We start from the raw sequence: 19,713 nt of genomic DNA, 5'->3' as shown, positions 1-19,713 counted from the left end.
GATTCAAAACACTGATGCTGGCCTACAAAGCCAAAAACAGACCAGCTCCCTCTTACCTCAAAGCCCTCATCACTCCTCACACTGCACCCCACACCCTCAGATCTACAGCACTGCTCGACTGGTTCCACCATCTCTCAGGGTAAGAGGCAAGTATACTACAAGACTCTTCTCTGTTCTGGCACCAAGGTGGTGGAATGAACTTCCCCTAGAGGTCCGGACAGCTGAGTCACTGGATATTTTCAAGCGGCGGTTGAAGACCTACTTATTCAGGAAACACTTCAACTAGCACTTCTTTCCTTATCTTTCGCATTTAAAAAAAAAAAAAAAAAAAACCCTTTGACACTTTTTCATTGTAACTTTGAACAAATGTTTTAAACTCATGGTATCTTAAGTATGTAACTTAGTGATCCAGCATTAATGTATTCAATGTTAGAGATTTAAGCACTTATGTACGTCGCTCTGGATAAGGGCGTCTGTCACATGCTGTAAATGTAAATGTAAATGTAAATGTTATCACCACTAACAACCTGGACTTCGTGTTTCTAAATGAAACCTGGTTAGATGACAGCTGCAGCGCTACAGTCCTAAATGAATCAGCCCCACCCAACTTTACTACTTATAAGTGTCTGTAGAGCTGTTAGAAGAGTTGGAGGAATAGCTGCTTTATTCAAAGATGCCTTTCAATGCAAGCAAGTGTTACTTGGTGATTACCAGTCTTTTGAATATTTGTGTATTGCTCTAAAAGGAACACCACGCATTCTGTTTACAATTATTTATCGGCCTCCCAAATACACCCCAACATGTGTTGATGAATTCACAGAACTTTTATCAACAATCTCCTCTAAATTTGATTATTTTGTTGTTGCTGGAGATTTCAACATTTATATAGACAATGCAGAACACAATACTGCAATTGAACTGTTAAATGTTTTAAACACTTTTGATCTGACCCGGCACATGCAAGGTCCTACACACAATAGGGGACACACTGTTGATCTGCTCATTAGCAAGGGCTAACACTATCTGACCATTTCTGTGTTTACTTTGATTTATTGATCTGTCCTGCCACTGATGATAGATCTGTCTATGTCAAAAAAACGAAAACACCAGTGAGGTATTTATGAATGCTATATCAATGTTGCCAAACATATCGGTAGACTCTGTTGATGTTCTCCTTGAAAATTTTAACTTAAAAGTTAAAGATGCTATTGATGGTATAGCTCCAGTAAAGGTCAGGATGATCACTGGCAGACGTAAAGCACCTTGGAGAAACACAACAGCTGTACAGAGCATGAAAAGAACATGCAGAAAAGCTGAACGTATGTGACGGAAAACAAAACTTAAAGTACATTATAGCATCTATAAGGACAGTCTTCGTGCTTTCAATGTAGAACTAGGCACAGCTAGACAGATCTTCTTCTCAAACATTATAAACAACAACATTAACAACACTCGCACTCTTTTTGCTACTGTAGAGAGACTAACAAACCCCCCAAATCAAGCTCCTAGTGAAATGCTCTCTGACAACAAATGCAATGAGTTTGCAACCTTTTTCTCTGAGAAAATCAGTAATATCAGAATGGCAATCAATACGGCCTCATATTGTAATGTGGTCAGTCAGACCTCATTACAACAACCTCAAACATTTGTCATTTTCTCAGAATTTGACATAATTGATATAAAAACCTTGGAATAAACAGTACAACATCTTAAAGCAACGTGCAGCCTTGACACCCCCCCCCCCCCCACATCCTTTCTCAAAAAGGTACTTAACTGTTTAGAAACTGACATCTTAAAAATAGTAAATGCTTCTCTGCTCACAGGCACTTTTCCAGAGTCCCTAAAAACGGCAGTTGTTAAGCCTCTCCTAAAAAAGAGTAACCTAGACAAAACCATACTTAGCGACTCAAATCTTCCTTTTATAGGCAAGATCATTGAAAAGGTTGTTTTCAATCAGCTGAACAAATTCTTAACCTCAAATGGTTATCTGGACAATTTTCAATCTGATTTCCGCCAACATCACAGCACAGAGACCGTGCTCATAAAGATAATAAATGATATTCGCTTAAACTCTGATTCAATTAAAATATCAGTGCCGGTGCTACTAGATCTTAGTGCTGCCTTTGACACGGTAGATCACACCATACTCTTACATAGACTGGAACACTGGGTAGGGCTTTCTGGGATGGTCCTCAAATGGTTTAAATCATACCTAAAAGGGAGAGGTTACTATGTAAACATAGGTAACCATAAATCTGAGTAGACATCCATGACATGTGGAGTCCCACAGGGCTCAATTCTTGCACCGCTTCTCTTTAATTTGTACATGCTCCGCTCCCAATTGGTCAAATAATGAAAAATAACCAAATTGCTTACCACAGCTATGCAGATGACACCCAGATATACTTAGCCCTGTCCCCTAATGACTACAGCCCGATTGACTCTCTATGTAAGTGCATTAATGAAATTAACAGTTGGATGCATCAAAACTTCCTCCAGTTAAACAAAGACAAAACCAAAGTAATTGTATTGGAAATAAAGATGAAACTCTCAAGGTTAACACACACCTTGACTCTAGGGGTCTAAAGACACAAAATAAAGTCAGAAATCTTGGTGTAATTTTAGAGTCTGACCTTAATTTCAGTAGTCATGTGAAAGCGATAAGCAAATCAGCTTACTACCATCTCAGAAATATAGCCAGAATTAGATGTTTTGTCTCAAGACAGAACTTAGAGAAACTTGTTCATGCTTTCATCACCAGCAGGGTGGATTATTGCAATGGACTCCTTACTGGGATCCCCAAAAAGACCATTAGACAGCTGCAGTGTTGTATAAAGTACTAGAAAGCAATACTAGAGTAAACGTACAAGTATCGTACCAGAAAAAGACTTTGGTAGAAGTGAAAGTCACCTTTTAGAATATTACTCAAGTAAAAGTCTTAAAGTATCTGATATTTACTGTACTTAAGTATCAAAAGTCATTTTCTGATATTTAATGTACTTAAGTATTTGAAGTAAAAGTAAAATTTCAGTGATTTTCTGTAGGCATAAGAGCAGGGGCGGTTCTAGGGTCTCATCTTTAGGGGGTTTTAGCCCTTAGTGAGAATTTAAAACAAGAAGAGTTTTATATTATATATTATATGACTACACAGTAAGCCAAAAGTTATGGTGTTATTTAATGGCAAAAGTGGACACCAAAATTTTATGCATGATGTAATGATGCCGGTCTTGAATCAGATCAGTTCATGTATGTGTGCATTCTCTACAAACAGTGTGTCCAATGAATGCAGTCATTAATAAACTAATATTCACAAGACAAAGACCAAATCAATAAATGTTATTTTTATTTAGTACTAAATGGATTGTTTGCATTAATATTTTGTTTGTGCTACAACTCTGGTAATAAGAATAGTGACATTTCACTGCTTTTGGTTGCCGTCTTTGCGGCTTTCAGCCGATTAACGTTATAGATAAACGCCTCCAGCTCTGACTGCGCGTGCACGCTGCGCGTCCCTGTGCTTCTCCGTAGAGCGTGTGGAGCGTAATGCAATCTAGGAGCCGTGATTCACCAAACCTTCTGATTTTATTTTGTAGTAACGAGTAACGAAGATGTTTAGTGGAAATATAGCGGAGTAAAAGTTTACATTTTATCTAGGAAATGTAGTGGAGTAAAAGTGAAAGTTGACATAAATTTAAATAGCGAAGTAAAGTACAGATACGTGACATTTCTACTTAAGTACAGTAACGAAGTATTTGTACTCCGTTACATTACAACACTGGACAGCTGCAGCTCATACAGAACGCTGCTGCCAGAATTCTGACCAGAACCAAAAAATCTGAGCACATCACTCCAGTCCTCAGGTCCTTACACTGGCTTCCAGTTACATTTAGAATAGATTTTAAAGTATTGTTACTCGTTTATAAATCACTTCATGGCTTAGGACCGAAATACATTACAGATATGCTAATTGAATATAAACCAATCAGACGACTCAGATCATTAGGATCAGGTCAGTTAGAGATACCAAGGGTTCACTCAAAACAAGGTGCGTCAGCATTTAGTTATTACACCACCTATAACTGGAATCAGCTTCCAGAAGAGATCAGATGTGCTTCAACAGTAGACACTTTTAAATCAAGATTAAAAACACATCTGTTTAACTCTGTATTTACTAAATGATCACTGTGCTGCTTCACACTGACTGCACTTTTTATCCTAATCACTTTTACTCCTGTTTTATTCTTTTTAACATATTTTAAACTGTTTTGATTAAAATCACATTTATTTGTTTTTATTATTTTTATCGTATGTCTCTTATCTTTACATATATATTTTTTTCTCTCTTATAAACTGTTTTCTAATTTCTATGTAAAGCACTTTGAATGTCCTCTGTGTATGAAATGTGCTGTACAAATAAACTTGCCTTGCCTTGCCTAGTTTGCCAAGAATGAGGACTGACTGAAAATAAACACAGTTTGCAACACCGAAACATTCTTTTATGTTCAGGTGTAACTGTGTGTACAGAACCACAATGTGTAAAAGCTTTAAAAGCTTAAATTAGTCTTGGTTTTTTTCTATGGTTTCTTCTAAGGCAAATTGAATGCTCCTTTTGGGAAGCAGTTAAGTAGCATTTCCTATGACCTACTCTGTTGTAATAACATCTGTAAAAACTACTGTCTAAGTGCACTGTCAAGGCATCGTCATTGTGGCCTCAGTATGCAGTTAATTTCAGGCTTTCCCTGTGTTTTTTATTGTTCGTCTACATGAAATGTGGCATTTTTACTGCTAGCATGGAAATTGGCCACAGTCACAAAATAGTGACTCTTACACACACTGAATGATAGTGTGTGTGATTCCCATGCAATGCAGGGAAAAACATAAATATTTACAAGGTTAATGGTATGTAATTTTTCAGGACATAATTCCAATAGACCAAACGGAAAGCAAGTGTGTGTGTGTGTGTGTGTGTGTATGTGTGTGTTTGTGTGAGTGTGTGTGGTTGAGCTTTTTTTTTTTTTCACACAGGCATTCACACAGAATTGAAGTTGAAGTTAGTTGTATTCTTAGCAGTCTGGTTCCTCTATGGTTAATATTTTAATTCAATTCAATTCAATTCAAGTTTATTTGTATAGCTCTTTTTACAATGGATATTGTCTCAAAGCAGCTTTACAGAACATAAACATAGAACAGAAGGTTAATATAAGGAATAATATAAAAATTAATAGAATGCAAAATTCAAGATTAATATTAGATAGATTTAGTTCACAATGTGTGTGTATTTATCCCCAATGAGCAAGTCTGAGGTGACTCAGGCAGCAGTGATGAGGAAAAACTCCCTTTGACGGTAAAGGGAGAAACCTTGAGAGGAACCAGACTCAAAGCTGAACCTCATCCTCATATGTGTGATACTGGAGGGTGTGATTATAAATATACAGTCAAACAAATGTTATATAGATGCAAAAGACCACATGGAGTTCACATCTCCTTTTTAGTATCGCAGAGTCTGACTGGAGCTGGTAGATCTCTAGATAATAAGTCTAATAAATAATTCTATTTCTGGTGAGGAATCAGACTAAAAGAGACGGAAATTCCGTAGTTTACGTTTATGGACTTGACTCACTGTTGTAATATAAATGATCCATACTCTGTCTTGATTAGAAGTTGCAGTATGTAAGAACAATTTAAAACAGTAAAAAAACATATTTCCATTCTACAAGTCTGGATTTTAATGTCCAAAAATAGAGTTGTTACTAATCTCCTTTTGTAAATAGAAAGTGTGAACAGGGTAAAGTGATGATTGTATATTTGTTCACTACAAAGGAAGCCAGACAGAAACTAGCTCAAGAAGACGAGGGGGTTTCTCCTCTTGTGAAATGTTGGGTAATGAGATGTTTGACCTCAATGAAATCTTGAGAATGTTCTCACACTCAGTTATCCACTCAGGAGAGGCAGGCTAACATACTATTATCACTATTATCTCAGAGAGTTATCCTAATAATCCATCACAAACAGTTCACAATAAAAAAGCATTAACAATTTCCTGGATCACAAAAGCAGGGTAGTAAAATATATCATTGTTTGTCGATGCAGCTGTGGAATCTGATGTAAAAAAAAAAAGTTAGGTTAAGTAGGCAGACAGGAATGCTATTTACCTAAGGCTTGTCCATGCCACACCTTCACAGGAAGTGTGGTATTACACCATCATTAAAATGAATGGTGTCTGTGGTGTAAAAGATGTCATGAGGTCAACTCAACACGTTCAATACGTTCACATAATAGTTATTGGAGAATAATTCATATAAAAATTAAAAATCAAGTCAGGTTGAAGCATTTTGTTCTTTTTTGGGAATATAATCACAGCATTTTTACCAATCAATATTATTAATCATTTTCATTCATTAATTTTTGATTCAATATAACATAGTTAATCCAGAGATACAGAGAAACCGAAGTACCTGAAAAAACCCAGATATGGAGAGGACAGGTGAAACTCCACACTGCATTTGTTTACTTTTAGGACTATTTCTGAAATTATTTCAAAAGTACTGAGCTATGATGAAGAAACTATGAATCATACGTCAGACAGAAACCAGTGACTGAAATGGCTGGTATGTACAGTACACAAGCTTGATTAAGTCGTTTTATCGTTAATTCTTATGCTTTTTCACTTCCTTCTCAGTCTTTCTAGTTTTGTCATCATGACAGAGTGCTAAGTTTAGACTCTACTAACGTAACTAGCATGAGTTGTATGCTTCGCAATGTTAAGTGAACTGGAAAAGGATGTAAGACCGACTAAGGTGTCATGAATGAATGTGCATGAGAAGATATTCAGATTTCATCACCGCTAGATGCACTGCCAGTATGCTAGGTAAGTCTATCAGAGGCCTTATATGGTTTAGGAATATGGCAGAAGGTGGAAATACTGGCAGCGCTGGCAGTGCAGTATCTGGGGATTCAAAGAGTCATGTAAACAAAAGTCTGGAAAAGTCTTACATCTGGAATTTCTCCTTTCATAATAAGAAAGGACATAGAACTAATAACCACTAATAATGATGCACATATTGCACAATGATACTTCATTGTCATAAAATCCTCAGAATTCCTCACACGTTCTTACATTTTTTTCACAGCAGTGGTGTCTGAAATGACAGGATGGTGACTAGATCAGAGGAAAGCATTCACTCAGAAAAATGTTTTGACTCACATCCTCATCACGTTTTTGTGGGTTTTTTGTTTTGTTTTTTCAAACTTCAAACTTACATCTTGTTCTTCCAGTTTCAAAATTTCTAACATTCTACTTTAACCCTTGGCCATGATGACACACAACCACTCTCTCACTCTCACTCATCTTCTACCACTTATCCGAACTACCTCGGGTCACGGGGAGCCTGTGCCTATCTCAGGCGTCATCGGGCATCAAGGCAGGATACACGCTGGACGGAGTGCCAACCCATCAAAGGGCACACACACACACTCTCATTCACTCACGCAATCACACACTAGGGACAATTTTTCCAGAGATGCCAATCAACCTACCATGCATGTCTTTGGACCGGGGGAGGAAACCGGAGTACCCGGAGGAAACCCCCGAGGCACGGGGAGAACATGCAAACTCCACACACACAAGGTGGAGGCGGGAATCAAACCCCCAACCCTGGAGGTGTGAGGCGAACGTGCTAACCACTAAGCCACCGTGCCCCCCGACACACAACCATTTCCATGTTATTCACCTTCATGACTGATGTTATAACATTAGATTGTTAGACTGTTAAGGTGTTTTAAAGATTAAGAGAAATTTAAGAGAAAAGTGAATAGCAATGTCTTGTTTCATAATGCTCATTAGGGATAGATGTTAGAGATATACTGTATAGTAACTTAATTTTAAACTTTAAACTTTAATTTGGTAACTTTTTTTCTATGCATCTGTAAACCTGCTTTGAGACGTTGTGAATTGTTATACAAATAAATTGAATTTAATTGAATTTTTTTCACATAATCAAAACATATTTCATATAAAAGTTAATTTACTAAAATCTACCGTTTCTGTTGTTTAACCTGTTAAGTATGTGGCATTAAGTTTGCTATAGTTTTTATATTTTTTTTATATATATATTTTTTTTATTTGATCGAATAAGCCATGTACCTGTGTGCTGATATTTAGTATAGTAGTAATATTATCTCTGTGTATATGACTCTCCACTTCCACTTCTTGCAATTAATTGTTAAAATAAAACTATGACTACGCTCACTCTAGGCGGCGTGCAACAATTTATCAAGCTGTGATTTCTGGAAACTTTTTCATTTAACAAAATACAGTCATATAATTTTTTTATAGAATTGTTGTACTGTATAAAAGCAACATCACACTCACATGATCGTATTGTTATACTGAATATCAGCAGGAGTTGCTTCATATCTACAGTTAAATCACAGCTATGTGATTCATACAATGAATATCGTATGATGAAAAACACTGCACTGTCCATTCACTACATACCAAATATACCATAAAAAGATACAGCACATGCCAAATAGTGGGAATTGCAAAAGCTTTTTTTACTTCAAATATTAGTTCATTTTATTTTAATTTAATATTTAATTTAGTAAGCACTATTTTCTGAAACACATTCTTCTGTCCGAGAATATCTGAGCAAATGAGGGCCACAAGACACATGAAAGAAGACAATATATGGAATGGAACATGTAATATGAAGTGATTCAAACCCATAACTGTCATTACCGAAACCCAGGAGCAACGTGAAAGCATGACTTCATACAGTATGCGTGAGAGAGAAAAGGAGTAGAGTTGGCTGAAGGCAAGTAGTAACAGGTTCACAACTAGGTTCCACCTAGATGAGAATAAACACTGGAAAGTAAACATCCTGTGTCTTGGTCTCTCACAGACATATGAAGGACTTCATTCTACAATTGCAGAAGTAGAACCTCACATGTCCTGAAAAGGTGCACTGAACACATCAGGGAAAAATCTTTACTCATAAAATTTAAATTGGTCAAAAAGCATTGTGACATATACAGTTAAAGGCAAACGTTTACACACACATAGGATAAAGATATTCAGTTTCAGTTTTCACAACTCCAAACACTCCACATTTCATGTTCTCATGCATTTCTTTTGTTAATCGATTAGTGTATTTATACTGCTCACAAAAATAAAGGGAACACTAAAACCACACATTGGACCTCAATGAATGAAATATAGCTGCAAGCAGCGATGGCGGGCGCTCGCACGTTTTTTTATCGCTATACGGTGCCTTCCAGAAAACAATGCACGGTGGGCAAGTGCATCAAGTGGGTAAATATCAGTGGACTATTTTATGTTGTTACTGACCCATTTGGGAACTGTAGGTAAATGAAACCCCACATTTTAGACAAACGGGGGCGCTAGTGAGCCACTTAAGAGACACACCTTTGTCTGACCTTTTTGTCCACACTTAACAGCCGACAAATGTGATGTATGTGTCAAATTTGAAATTAATCTAAGCACACCAAAAGCCTTAAATATGCCTGAAATAAAAGTAAATTTTGACACGATGCCATGGCAACAGTGTTTGAGATATCAAAAATCCGTTCGCAATTTCGCATCTCCAATATCTCTGAGTCATGGTGGCCAAGTCTGGTCTCAATTGCATGAATCCCCTAGGAGGAGTATTTAAAAGTTTACCGCATGCAGCTGTCAAAAAATCCACCTTTGTGACTGACACACTTCCTGGGGCCTGTTGGTGGCGCTATACCCGGGACTCACAATAAGCACATCGATGCGATCGGAATCCTTGGCCGAACATACACACCGCGTGTCATCACAATAAGACATTTTTTGCTTTAGATATTAGACACTTTCTGTTTCTCTGAATTCGCCATAACTTAGTCGCCTCGCCATGGCAGCACCGTTCGAGATATCAAAAATCCCTTCGCAATTTAGCAAGTGCAATGTCTCGGCATCATGTTCACCACGTTTGATGTCAATCGCATGAATGTCCTAGGAGGAGTATATAAAAGTTCACCACATGCAAATGTTGTGACTGACACACTTCCTGGCGCCTGTTGGTGGCGCTATGTCCGAGATTCACAATAGGCACATCGATGCGATCGGAATCCTTGGCCGAACATACACACCGCGTGTCATCCCAATAAGACATTTTTTGCTTTAGATATTAGACACTTCCCGTTTCTCTGAATTCGCCATAACTTTGTCGCCTCGCCATGGCAGCACCGTTCGAGATATCAAAAATCCCTTCGCAATTTAGCAAGTGCAATGTCTCGGCATCATGTTCACCACGTTTGATGTCAATCGCGTGAATTCCCTAGGAGGAGTATTTAAAAGTTCACCGCATGCACTTATAAAAAATCCAAAATGGGCGACTTCCTGTTGGGCGGAGCTCATAGTTTACGGCGCGAAAGTTGTTCGGGTCGATGAGATCTATATGCGTACCAACTCTCGTACATGTGCGTACATAATTGCCCGATCTGTGCACCAATGTTTGTTTTTGCATTACAGGGGGCACTACAGAGCCACCCTGCCACGCCCGTATTCCAGCTTTTGCCCAAACCTAGTGTCGCGCGACTCTGACATGTGTTCCAAATTTCAATGTGTGGGAAAATAAATAAATAAATAAATTAATTAATTAATTAATAAATAATACTCCCGAGGAAAAACAATAGGGCTTCGCACCATTCGGTGCTCGGGCCCTAATTAATCATGATGAAAATCTTTATATATATATTTGTGTAATGCATTGAGAACAAAATGAAATCCAAAATCATCCACTAAATGAGGACTGGACTCAAAATCACACTAAAATCAGCATAAAAAATGTAAATTACTGGTTGATCCAATTTGCAAGAATTTTATCACAGCAATTCATAATGTAAGTCAGTAGTGTGTAGTGTGGCCGCCATGTGCCTGTGTGTACTCCTCACAAATTAGATGGTGAATGGTGACATGGGAGACTGTGGTGCTACTTGACGGCTTGAGATGCTCCAATACTTGACGTCCCTGAGTTTCTCAATTGGATTCAGTTCTGGGGAAAATAAGGGCCAGTCAATAGCATCAGTGCCTTCATTATCAAGAAACTTATTCCACACTCTAGCTACACGAGGCTGGGCACTATAACACACCAGTAGGAAGCCAGGGCCAATTGTACCCACATAAGGTTTGACAATGGCCCTAAGGATTTCATCCCGGTACCTAACAGCAGTAAACGTACTGTTTACATGCATGTGGTGATGTGCAACCATCCAAGGTTATTCCTCCCCAGACCATCACTGACCCCCTACCAAACTGGTCATGCTGGATAATGTTGCAGGCAGCATAAGAGACTTATATACATGGTTGGTGTTATACTATGATGATTAAGTGTTCTTCAGAGGACACTTTTAAACATTTAAAGAGGGAATTATTTAAATTTTATTTCACTGGATGTTTACAGTGGATGTAAAGTTTACACACAAGATGACTGTGTCATTAAATAGGCTTTTAGAAGCTTCTGTTTGGCCATTGGTCTTAATTATGGGTTAATGCCCCTTTGGCTGTAAAAGGGCTCACCTTTAAATACAGTGCAAGATACTATGGGAGAATTTAAACCTCCCTATCAGATGTGCTAAACGATTTGATTGCTCAGTTTGAGGTACCGAACAGTGTGGCAACAAGAAAGACCCTATCTCCTCCCAATGACCAGGGCCTACAGCTGATGTGAGGAAAACTCTACACAGAGTTGTTAACCCTAGTTAGGACTCTAGCTGTTGCATTCTGGGGTAACCAAAGCTTGCTTATGCACCTTCTGGAACACCCAGACAAAAAGGAATTACAATAATCCAGCCGAGAGGTAACGAATGCATGTTATATAGACAGTCATATTTCTTATCTTATAAATATTTCCGAGATGAAAGAAGGCTATCCTTTTAATATTATCAACATGTGCTTCAAACTAAAGACTGGACACAATAATCACATCAAGTTCTTTTACTGCTGCGCACGATGGAACAGAAAGAACATTCAGTGTTATTCACCAAGCTTATTTCTGGCTGCATGTGGTCCTTGTACAAGTACTTCTGTCTTGTCAAGGTTAAGAAGCAGAGAGTCAATGAGCAATAAGGCACAATTTAACCCCTATGGAAGAATAAACTCTGAAACTCAGACAATGATCCTAAATGTATTTCCACAGTTGTTACAAAATGGCTCCAAGACAAAGGGAAAGTGTTGGACTATCCATCACAAAGCCCTGACCTGAATCTCAGCCTAAGTGTATGTGTACAGTAACTGTAGCATGACAGAAGATTGCTATAGAATTGTTCTCAGTTCTTTCTGTATCAATTGTTTTTTTCTCTCCGGTTCTGAAGTTCATTTGGTTTGTGAAATAGTAATGGAGTGACCATTTACTACCTGTATGATGGCACATACAGTAATTTGAGAGAGTCTCCTCTTCTAATGAGAAAGCACAGGTCCAACTATGTCATCTTCCGTTCACCCACGCTGACATTTCACGCTCATTAAACACTTCGAATGATGGCTGTTTTCTGTGCTAAATTACTGGGCTGCTTCACAAAGGGTCACTAGAAATAAAAGAATGCCATTCATTTCCGCTAGGCTTGGTTTAGCAGTACCGTGTTTACTGATCTGTCTTTAGTGTCTTCGATAAATCAATACTGTCCTATAAAATTTGCACTTGTGTGGTATTGTGGTGAATGCAGACAAACATTTTTGAAAAGCAAGTGTTTATTCAAATTATGTTTCATTTAAACTGTATGTTTAATACATTTAAAAGTTGTGCTAGCCATCTGGAGTAAAATATGAACACATTTCTTTTTCTGGGACACATGTTTTCTAAATAATACTGTGTACAGTCCTGAGTACTGTAAACTAATAAAACATTATTTAGCTATCTTAAACTTTTAAAAGAAGACAGAGGACGATATTAGCACATAGACCAGATATTACACGTTTATACACATTCAATATTTTTTCAGCTTGTGCTGTAAATGAGTCAGAAAGCATCACACACTACAACAAAATGAGGAAGAGGGAATATTTTATACAGAGTGCAGGCATTCATTTATTTATTACAAAGAAGAAAAAAAAACACTGGTAATGGTTATGCACTCTGGATGTGAAAGGTGTTGTTCTCGCTCCTATATCAATAAGAACAACTTTACCCAATCACAGGCTTCTCTATACTTATACCTCATGTATTTATCGATGGCAGCTCTTCCTGCTCTCCTCTAAGTACATTTATCTGCCTTGTAATGTTGCATGAGCACAAGTTTGAAAAGATACTGAAGGTGAACAGGAAGAAGAATTTGTTTGTCTTGCACAAATTGGTAAATGTCATATACTGTAATAAAGAAAACCTAAACTAGGAACAAATATACTGGGAGAAAATGTTGTAAATAATGCTAAATATCTGTTCAGGAGTAAATTGTAAACTAAAGTTGTTCAAGTATTCTTTCCATAAAAATAAACAAAACAGTGTAAATAGTGTCATCACTGTTAACAACTGGGATCACAAGTACAAAAATATTCAATATCTTACAATGTACATAAACCATCAAGCTGAACTGTTAATTTAGTTCTACACGGCCACAGAAACAATGTGCTGTGGTGCTCTAACCAGTACGGACCTGGACTGAGTTTCCTCAAAGCATTACACAGATTAAAATCATCATTTCTGTAAAACACTCTCTCAGATTCTCTCATAAGTTCCTTATTACACAATTGCAGCTTTTGTCTATGCAGTACATGGAAATGATTTTATAATTACATTTTCTGGTGTCACCCACATAAGGATGAGTTTCCCTTTTGAGTCTGGTTTCTTCCTCATATCATATCAGAGATATTTTTCTTGCCACCTTTACGTCTTACTTGTTTATTAGTTATGAACTTTTATGGTATTTGGAACATGTCCACATCCAGAGTGACTTACATTTTTATCTCATTTTATAAAGCTGAGCAATTGAGGGTTAAGGGGCTTGCTCAGGGACCCAGTGGTGGTAGCTTGGTGGACCTGGGATTTGAACTCACAATCTTCTGATCGGTAGACTAACACCTTAACCACCAAGTTACCACCACATCCCCCACAAATGGAAATTATATTTAATATATATTTCAATAAAGCTGTCCGTTAATAATAGCAGTATACAAATAAAATGTAATTAAATCTATTTGATTTGATGCTTTTTTGGAAACTAGACCAAGAACAGACTGAAGGGTTTTGTCAGGTCAACTTAAAGGCTCCTGGGAGGAAATGACCAGATATCAAATTTTACCCTTTTCGCACGCATTGAGCCTCAAATGAACACGTTTCCTTCATAAGCATGATGATGGGCAGTTTACATAATTTAACATAACATTATTTTTAACATCATTTTTTTCTGTCCTAAATTGTTGTGCAATATTCATTTTGTTTACTACACAATTATACAATGAGAGCTCAACTGACACATCATAATCCTTCTATCTACAGTTCAAAGGGGCTAATAAAACATGATTATTAATCTGAAATAGAATATTTATAAATTTACAAATATTTTTAGTACATTCATCTAAAACACAGCATCTTTCTACACCATTTTAAATTGAATAAATTAAATAAATATGTAATAAATAAATAAATAAATAAAGGTTTCTTTTTTTTATACTGATCTCTGTCAAGAATCAATCACAGTAGTGGTTAGTCAGAGCTCGGACGTCCGCTCTTTAAGTAGAATTGTTGGGTTGACATCTTTTGTACCTGAGTGTGCTGCGCTTGCATTGATTGTCGTCAGTACTGAGTCCTGTACATCGGGCACATGAAAAGACACAACAGGACAAGGCCCCTTGACGTTATTGCATACTAGCTTCTGCAGCGAGGCTGTGTTGACAATGTTAAAGCCAACTTTTCCACCAAATGTGCTGGGCTTCCAGTACTCGGGGGAGCAGATGGGGTTTCCCATGAGGCCTTTCAGTGAGTATGGGGCGCCCATCTCCACCATGGTCTCTCCAAAGATAGAATTAGGCCGTGGCTTTTCAATAAGCAATCCAGCATACAGCTCCATAGAATCAACATCTCCATACAGCTCCTCCAGCCCAGCCGCCATCTCCTTTTCACCTGAATTGTACATTAAGCTCTGTTAGTCGACCCAGTCCAACAATACTGACTGGTATTGTACATCCTGAGGAGGTCCTATGTTAAAAGTATAAGCCTATAGAAATGCTAATTTGGCTAGCAATAAGCAATACTAAAAGCTTTATCATTAGGGTTTGCCCTAACATCATCAGCTGAGGTATTAACATAAGTTGAAATAAACTTGACTCCATACTGACATCAATCATCTCTATGCATTTGTCATCATTAGTAAGAAAAGGACAGAGTTAACACTGTTAATCTGAACATTGACTCATCTCCTTCAAATCCACCTATTACAAGATTTAAGTCCTTTAATCCAATATATAACATGTATGTCAACATGTAAAAGCTTCATAGTGACAGAAGAGGTTTTGCTTCTTTTGGACTCCAGGCAAGTCGACACAAGCAAAGCAAAACATGTTTATACTATTTTTGCCAGATTGCTGTTAGGAAAAGCTGCTTACAGAGTTTCATTATGCAAGGCGGAAAGTCCACATCCAACATCAGTCTCAATCTACTTCAGTGCAGCTTAAATCTCTTTGTGGTAAAGGTAAACTGTTTTAGTTGTATTTAAATAAGGTTGTAGTAGGGTTTGGAATAAAATCATCTTCTGACTCATATGTTAACATAAGACTTGGAGTTTACTTTCTCACCTGTCAGCTCTTCAAATGAGGCATAGGGCTTCATGTTGAAGCGTTTCCTGTAAGCATTGAAAGACTGGTAGCGCATCTGTCTGCTATTCTCAAGCGATTTTGTTGCCACCATCATCAGTGCAGGCGGGACATTGTGACCACCGGCAACCTGCAGAATAATCGAATGAACATGAAAAAATAAATTTAGATACTGACTGTGTTCAACCCATAGACACTTAACAACTAATCACAAAACTAACACATCTATAATAGTTACATTAACAACAATAAATGATGTTTAAACAGGGTTTTGTGTGTTGTTTATCACTATAAACTTCCAAAATCTGGTCAAATTTTGAGACCTAAACTTTTGACACCTCTCCTAGGCTCACTAGTACCTTGAAAATTTAGCAAAAACTACTTAATGGGTAATTTTATCAGAATCAGAATCGGGTTTATTGCCAGGTACTGTAGGGTCTACATGTACAGGAATTTGTCTTGGTGTGTTGATGTGTTTAAGTAATCTGCTAAAACCACAGGACCAATTTTGGAGACACTGCGTACCCTGCCTGCTATCTGCTTGGAGAATGAATCCACCAGGTTGCTGATGCCATAGTCTGTCACCATGGAGGTGTTATAGAGGAACTGCTTGTAGCTGTAGACATCACCCTGGATGTGGAAGTTGTCAGGCATGAGCGGGTGCCAGTGATAAAGGGTATTAAACTCAGAGGAGATCCGGTTCTGGTACTGGAAACGCTGGTTAAATAGGAGCTCTGGATCAAATTTAAGCTTAAAGTTGTAGCCGCTCAAGTGCTGCACATATTCCTCAATTACGATCTTGATGGTCTCACCTAAAGAAAGGAATGAGAAGAATTTGCATAGATGGCTTCCAAACACGTAACCTGACACACAGCCTAAAATATGTTGAAAGAGGTGAATGAGGATATGTTTGTAGAGGAAATATCTGAATGAAATATTTGACAATAGGGCATTGTCTGCAGTGAGGAAAGTAAAGGATAAATATAGCTGAAAACCACACATATTTTTACATGGAATAAGGCTGAATTTTCCTTTAAGAACCTAAAACACATTCTTATCCTGTTTGTATAAAAGTTCTCTCACCAATCAAGATGAGTCTTGTGGTCTGAAAAAGCCTCTCATCATCCCAATCTGGATGTTCCTGTACAAGAACATCACACACACGGTTGTGTTCCCGAAGCCAGATTGTAGCATACATTATGAGGCCTGGGACCAGACCGAAGAATTCGTGACCTACAGCAAAGCGATGAGACTCAGGCACATGCGGTGGATAGTGCATATCCACCTGAACTTCACTTACTAAGGGAGGATAAACCTCTCCATCCAGAACCTAAAGAGAAACATATCTTCAATATTTAACATAGTCCATATGATGAATAGACCATCATGATAGTCACATGATGAAAGTTATTACTGATTATTATTAACCCTACCTGATATTTTAGCTTGCCATCCTTAAAAAGCCGGAGCTTATGTTGACGTTCTAGGTCCTCGCCATAAATGTGATTCAGATCAACCTGAAGAATGTACATTATTGGAGTTATAAAATATGTGGATGGATGCTATGGTAAAGTAAAAAAAAAAAAAGTCTAGCCAATCAAATAACATCCAGTCTGCTAAAGGGTCCGGACTCACCCCATGGTTCTTGGCCTTGGTGAATGCTGGACCTTTCTTCATGTCAGTTTTGAAGAACTGGTGTGTGAAGTGCTGAGCAAAGAAGGCAAACATGAGACTGGTACGCTGTGGGTCAGGGATAAACTTCCTCCTGATTAGGAACTTTTCCACCAACACTTTCACATCAGGCAGCTCTTTTTTACCTGCAAGAGCCCAGGTACGACAGAAGCAAATTACATTACAAAGGCAAAGGCAACACAAATGCACACTACTCAATCTGTTTTGAAGTCTTTAAGTCTTATGTCAGTTAAGCTTTTCTAAACCCATTTATCACATTCTGCACGCAGTCTAGTTCTATCCTTGGCCTAGAGGCATATGGTGTAATGCTCATATAAGATTGTTGATAAGCTTTCAAAAATGCTAAAGAACAGGTTTGGATAGTGACGCTCACCTGCAACTCCCATAGGTGTTGGGCAATCCTTGGGAACAGGAGGTAAAGTACGTGTGAAATAGGACAGATTGGAATAGGCTTCCCAGCTCTTGTAACCGTAGTCAGCGTTGAAGACTGGTGGACTTTCAATTAAATGGGAACGTGCTAATTGAAGAGAAAAGAAAATAGCATGTCAAAATATATTATACTTCGGAGACTTCAGAGTTAAGAACAATTAGACCTCTGAGTTTTTACTTACATGTTAATACATAACGCATGACGGAGTCTCGCAGAACTGGAATTTTGTTGATGATGTTCCAGAAAGCTCTAAAATGCGTGAGGATGTAGTGCACTGTGTTTGGTGCGGGTTTCAGCGACACTTTCAGCCATGTGAGGAATTCAGCTATTGAGAAAAAAACATTTGAAGTCATATAGAAAACAGTTTAAAAAGCAGGCTGTTAATTGTTCAGTCTTGTTTACAGTATCTTGCTTTGTGAATATGACAAAGCATACTTACGGATTGTGCAGTTTTGCCCATAATATCCAGTCCGTGTGCAGTCACATTCATAAGAGTCTTGACCAATAGTTGTACACACACCAAGATTTTGGCATGGCTGCGAGCAACAAGGGTTGGCTGAAATCAATAAAATCAATACCCAAATACAGGTTATTCCTTTTTCCTTCTTTATATGTATATACAGTATATATCCTTTTATAATATTGGATTAAAGTTAGGCAGTTAGTTATGGCTGTCTAGGTTTAACACAGCATTATGACATAAATGGATCATATCAGAGGTTAGAAATAAATTGATAACTTTAAGATTTTTGTCTCTTTGTTGTTATTCTTTATAATTCACCTACCTCCTTTGCAAGCCAGGACACCCAGGGATAAAAGAAGGAACAATCTAGTCTTGTACATTCCTGTGCTTTATAGTGTGTTGCACTTTATAGTGTGTTGCACCACGCCAGCTGAAATCTGAGTGAATGAACTTGGTAAAGCAAGCAGCTTTTATACAGTACTTCAAGTGACGCAAATGGAGTTGTTTAATAACCAGTTGGCTCCCTGCGTTCTCCATAAGCGCAATACACCAAGTGGGGAAGGATGCGCCCTATGTAGTGAACAGTGGAGACGTGTATGTGACCGAGCCGAGATTTCTGACAATAGTTAGTGATGAATCACAGCACGAGCAACAGCACGGAAACCCTAGTGATTAGAGACGCTGGACACAGCTGTGATTGTGCAGCACGGTAACATTTACACAGTGATGGCGTGGAGATCGTTTTAGCACCGAGGCGGAAACGTTTAATCCACTTTGGTATGCAGTTTGCGTCACTGCACAGAAACGAGTTTGGAGTTTTCATGTTAAAAACTGAACTGAGACCAGACGCATGTCCAAATAATATGATATATGATATGATGATGATAGTTGAATAATAAAAAAAGAGCATTTGTTTAGAATTAAAACACTTAAACAATTAAAAGTTTTAGAATATTGATCATCTTAAAAAATAAAATAAAATATTTAATAGAAAATAATATGAAATATGTTTATGTTTTATATTTATTGTTATGTATGTTTATGTTTTAGATATTTATTGTTATGTATGTTTATGGTTTATATATTTATTGTTATGTATGTTTATGGTTTATATATTTATTGTTATGTATGTTTATGTTTTAGATATTTATTGTTATGTATGTTTATGGTTTATATATTTATTGTTATGTATGTTTATGTTTTAGATATTTATTGTTATGTATGTTTATGGTTTATATATTTATTGTTATGTATGTTTATGGTTTATATATTTGTTGTTATTTATGTTTGGGTTTTATAGACTTTTGTTATGTATGTTTATGTTTTAGATATTTATTG

General features: G+C 37.4%; 1 protein-coding gene across 1 annotated transcript; it reads right to left on the bottom strand.

Moving 5' to 3' along the window:
• Positions 1-13,029: 13,029 nt before the first annotated feature.
• On the bottom strand, positions 13,030-18,806 carry ptgs2b (prostaglandin-endoperoxide synthase 2b). The gene is made up of 10 exons (XM_060866905.1): positions 18,698-18,806; positions 18,352-18,468; positions 18,094-18,237; positions 17,856-17,999; positions 17,426-17,607; positions 17,224-17,307; positions 16,874-17,120; positions 16,316-16,602; positions 15,773-15,920; positions 13,030-15,101 (listed from the first exon to the last, which is right to left on the bottom strand). Exons 1-10 carry the CDS (start codon positions 18,753-18,755, stop codon positions 14,689-14,691), a joined length of 1,824 nt encoding a protein of 607 aa, XP_060722888.1. The 5' UTR covers positions 18,756-18,806; the 3' UTR covers positions 13,030-14,688.
• Between the last annotated feature and the right edge of the window lie 907 nt (positions 18,807-19,713).

The sequence above is a fragment of the Tachysurus vachellii genome, chromosome 3 (genome assembly GCF_030014155.1).
Source record: "Tachysurus vachellii isolate PV-2020 chromosome 3, HZAU_Pvac_v1, whole genome shotgun sequence".
Classification (NCBI taxonomy): domain Eukaryota; kingdom Metazoa; phylum Chordata; class Actinopteri; order Siluriformes; family Bagridae; genus Tachysurus; species Tachysurus vachellii.
This window is presented reverse-complemented; position numbering and strand designations above follow the sequence as displayed.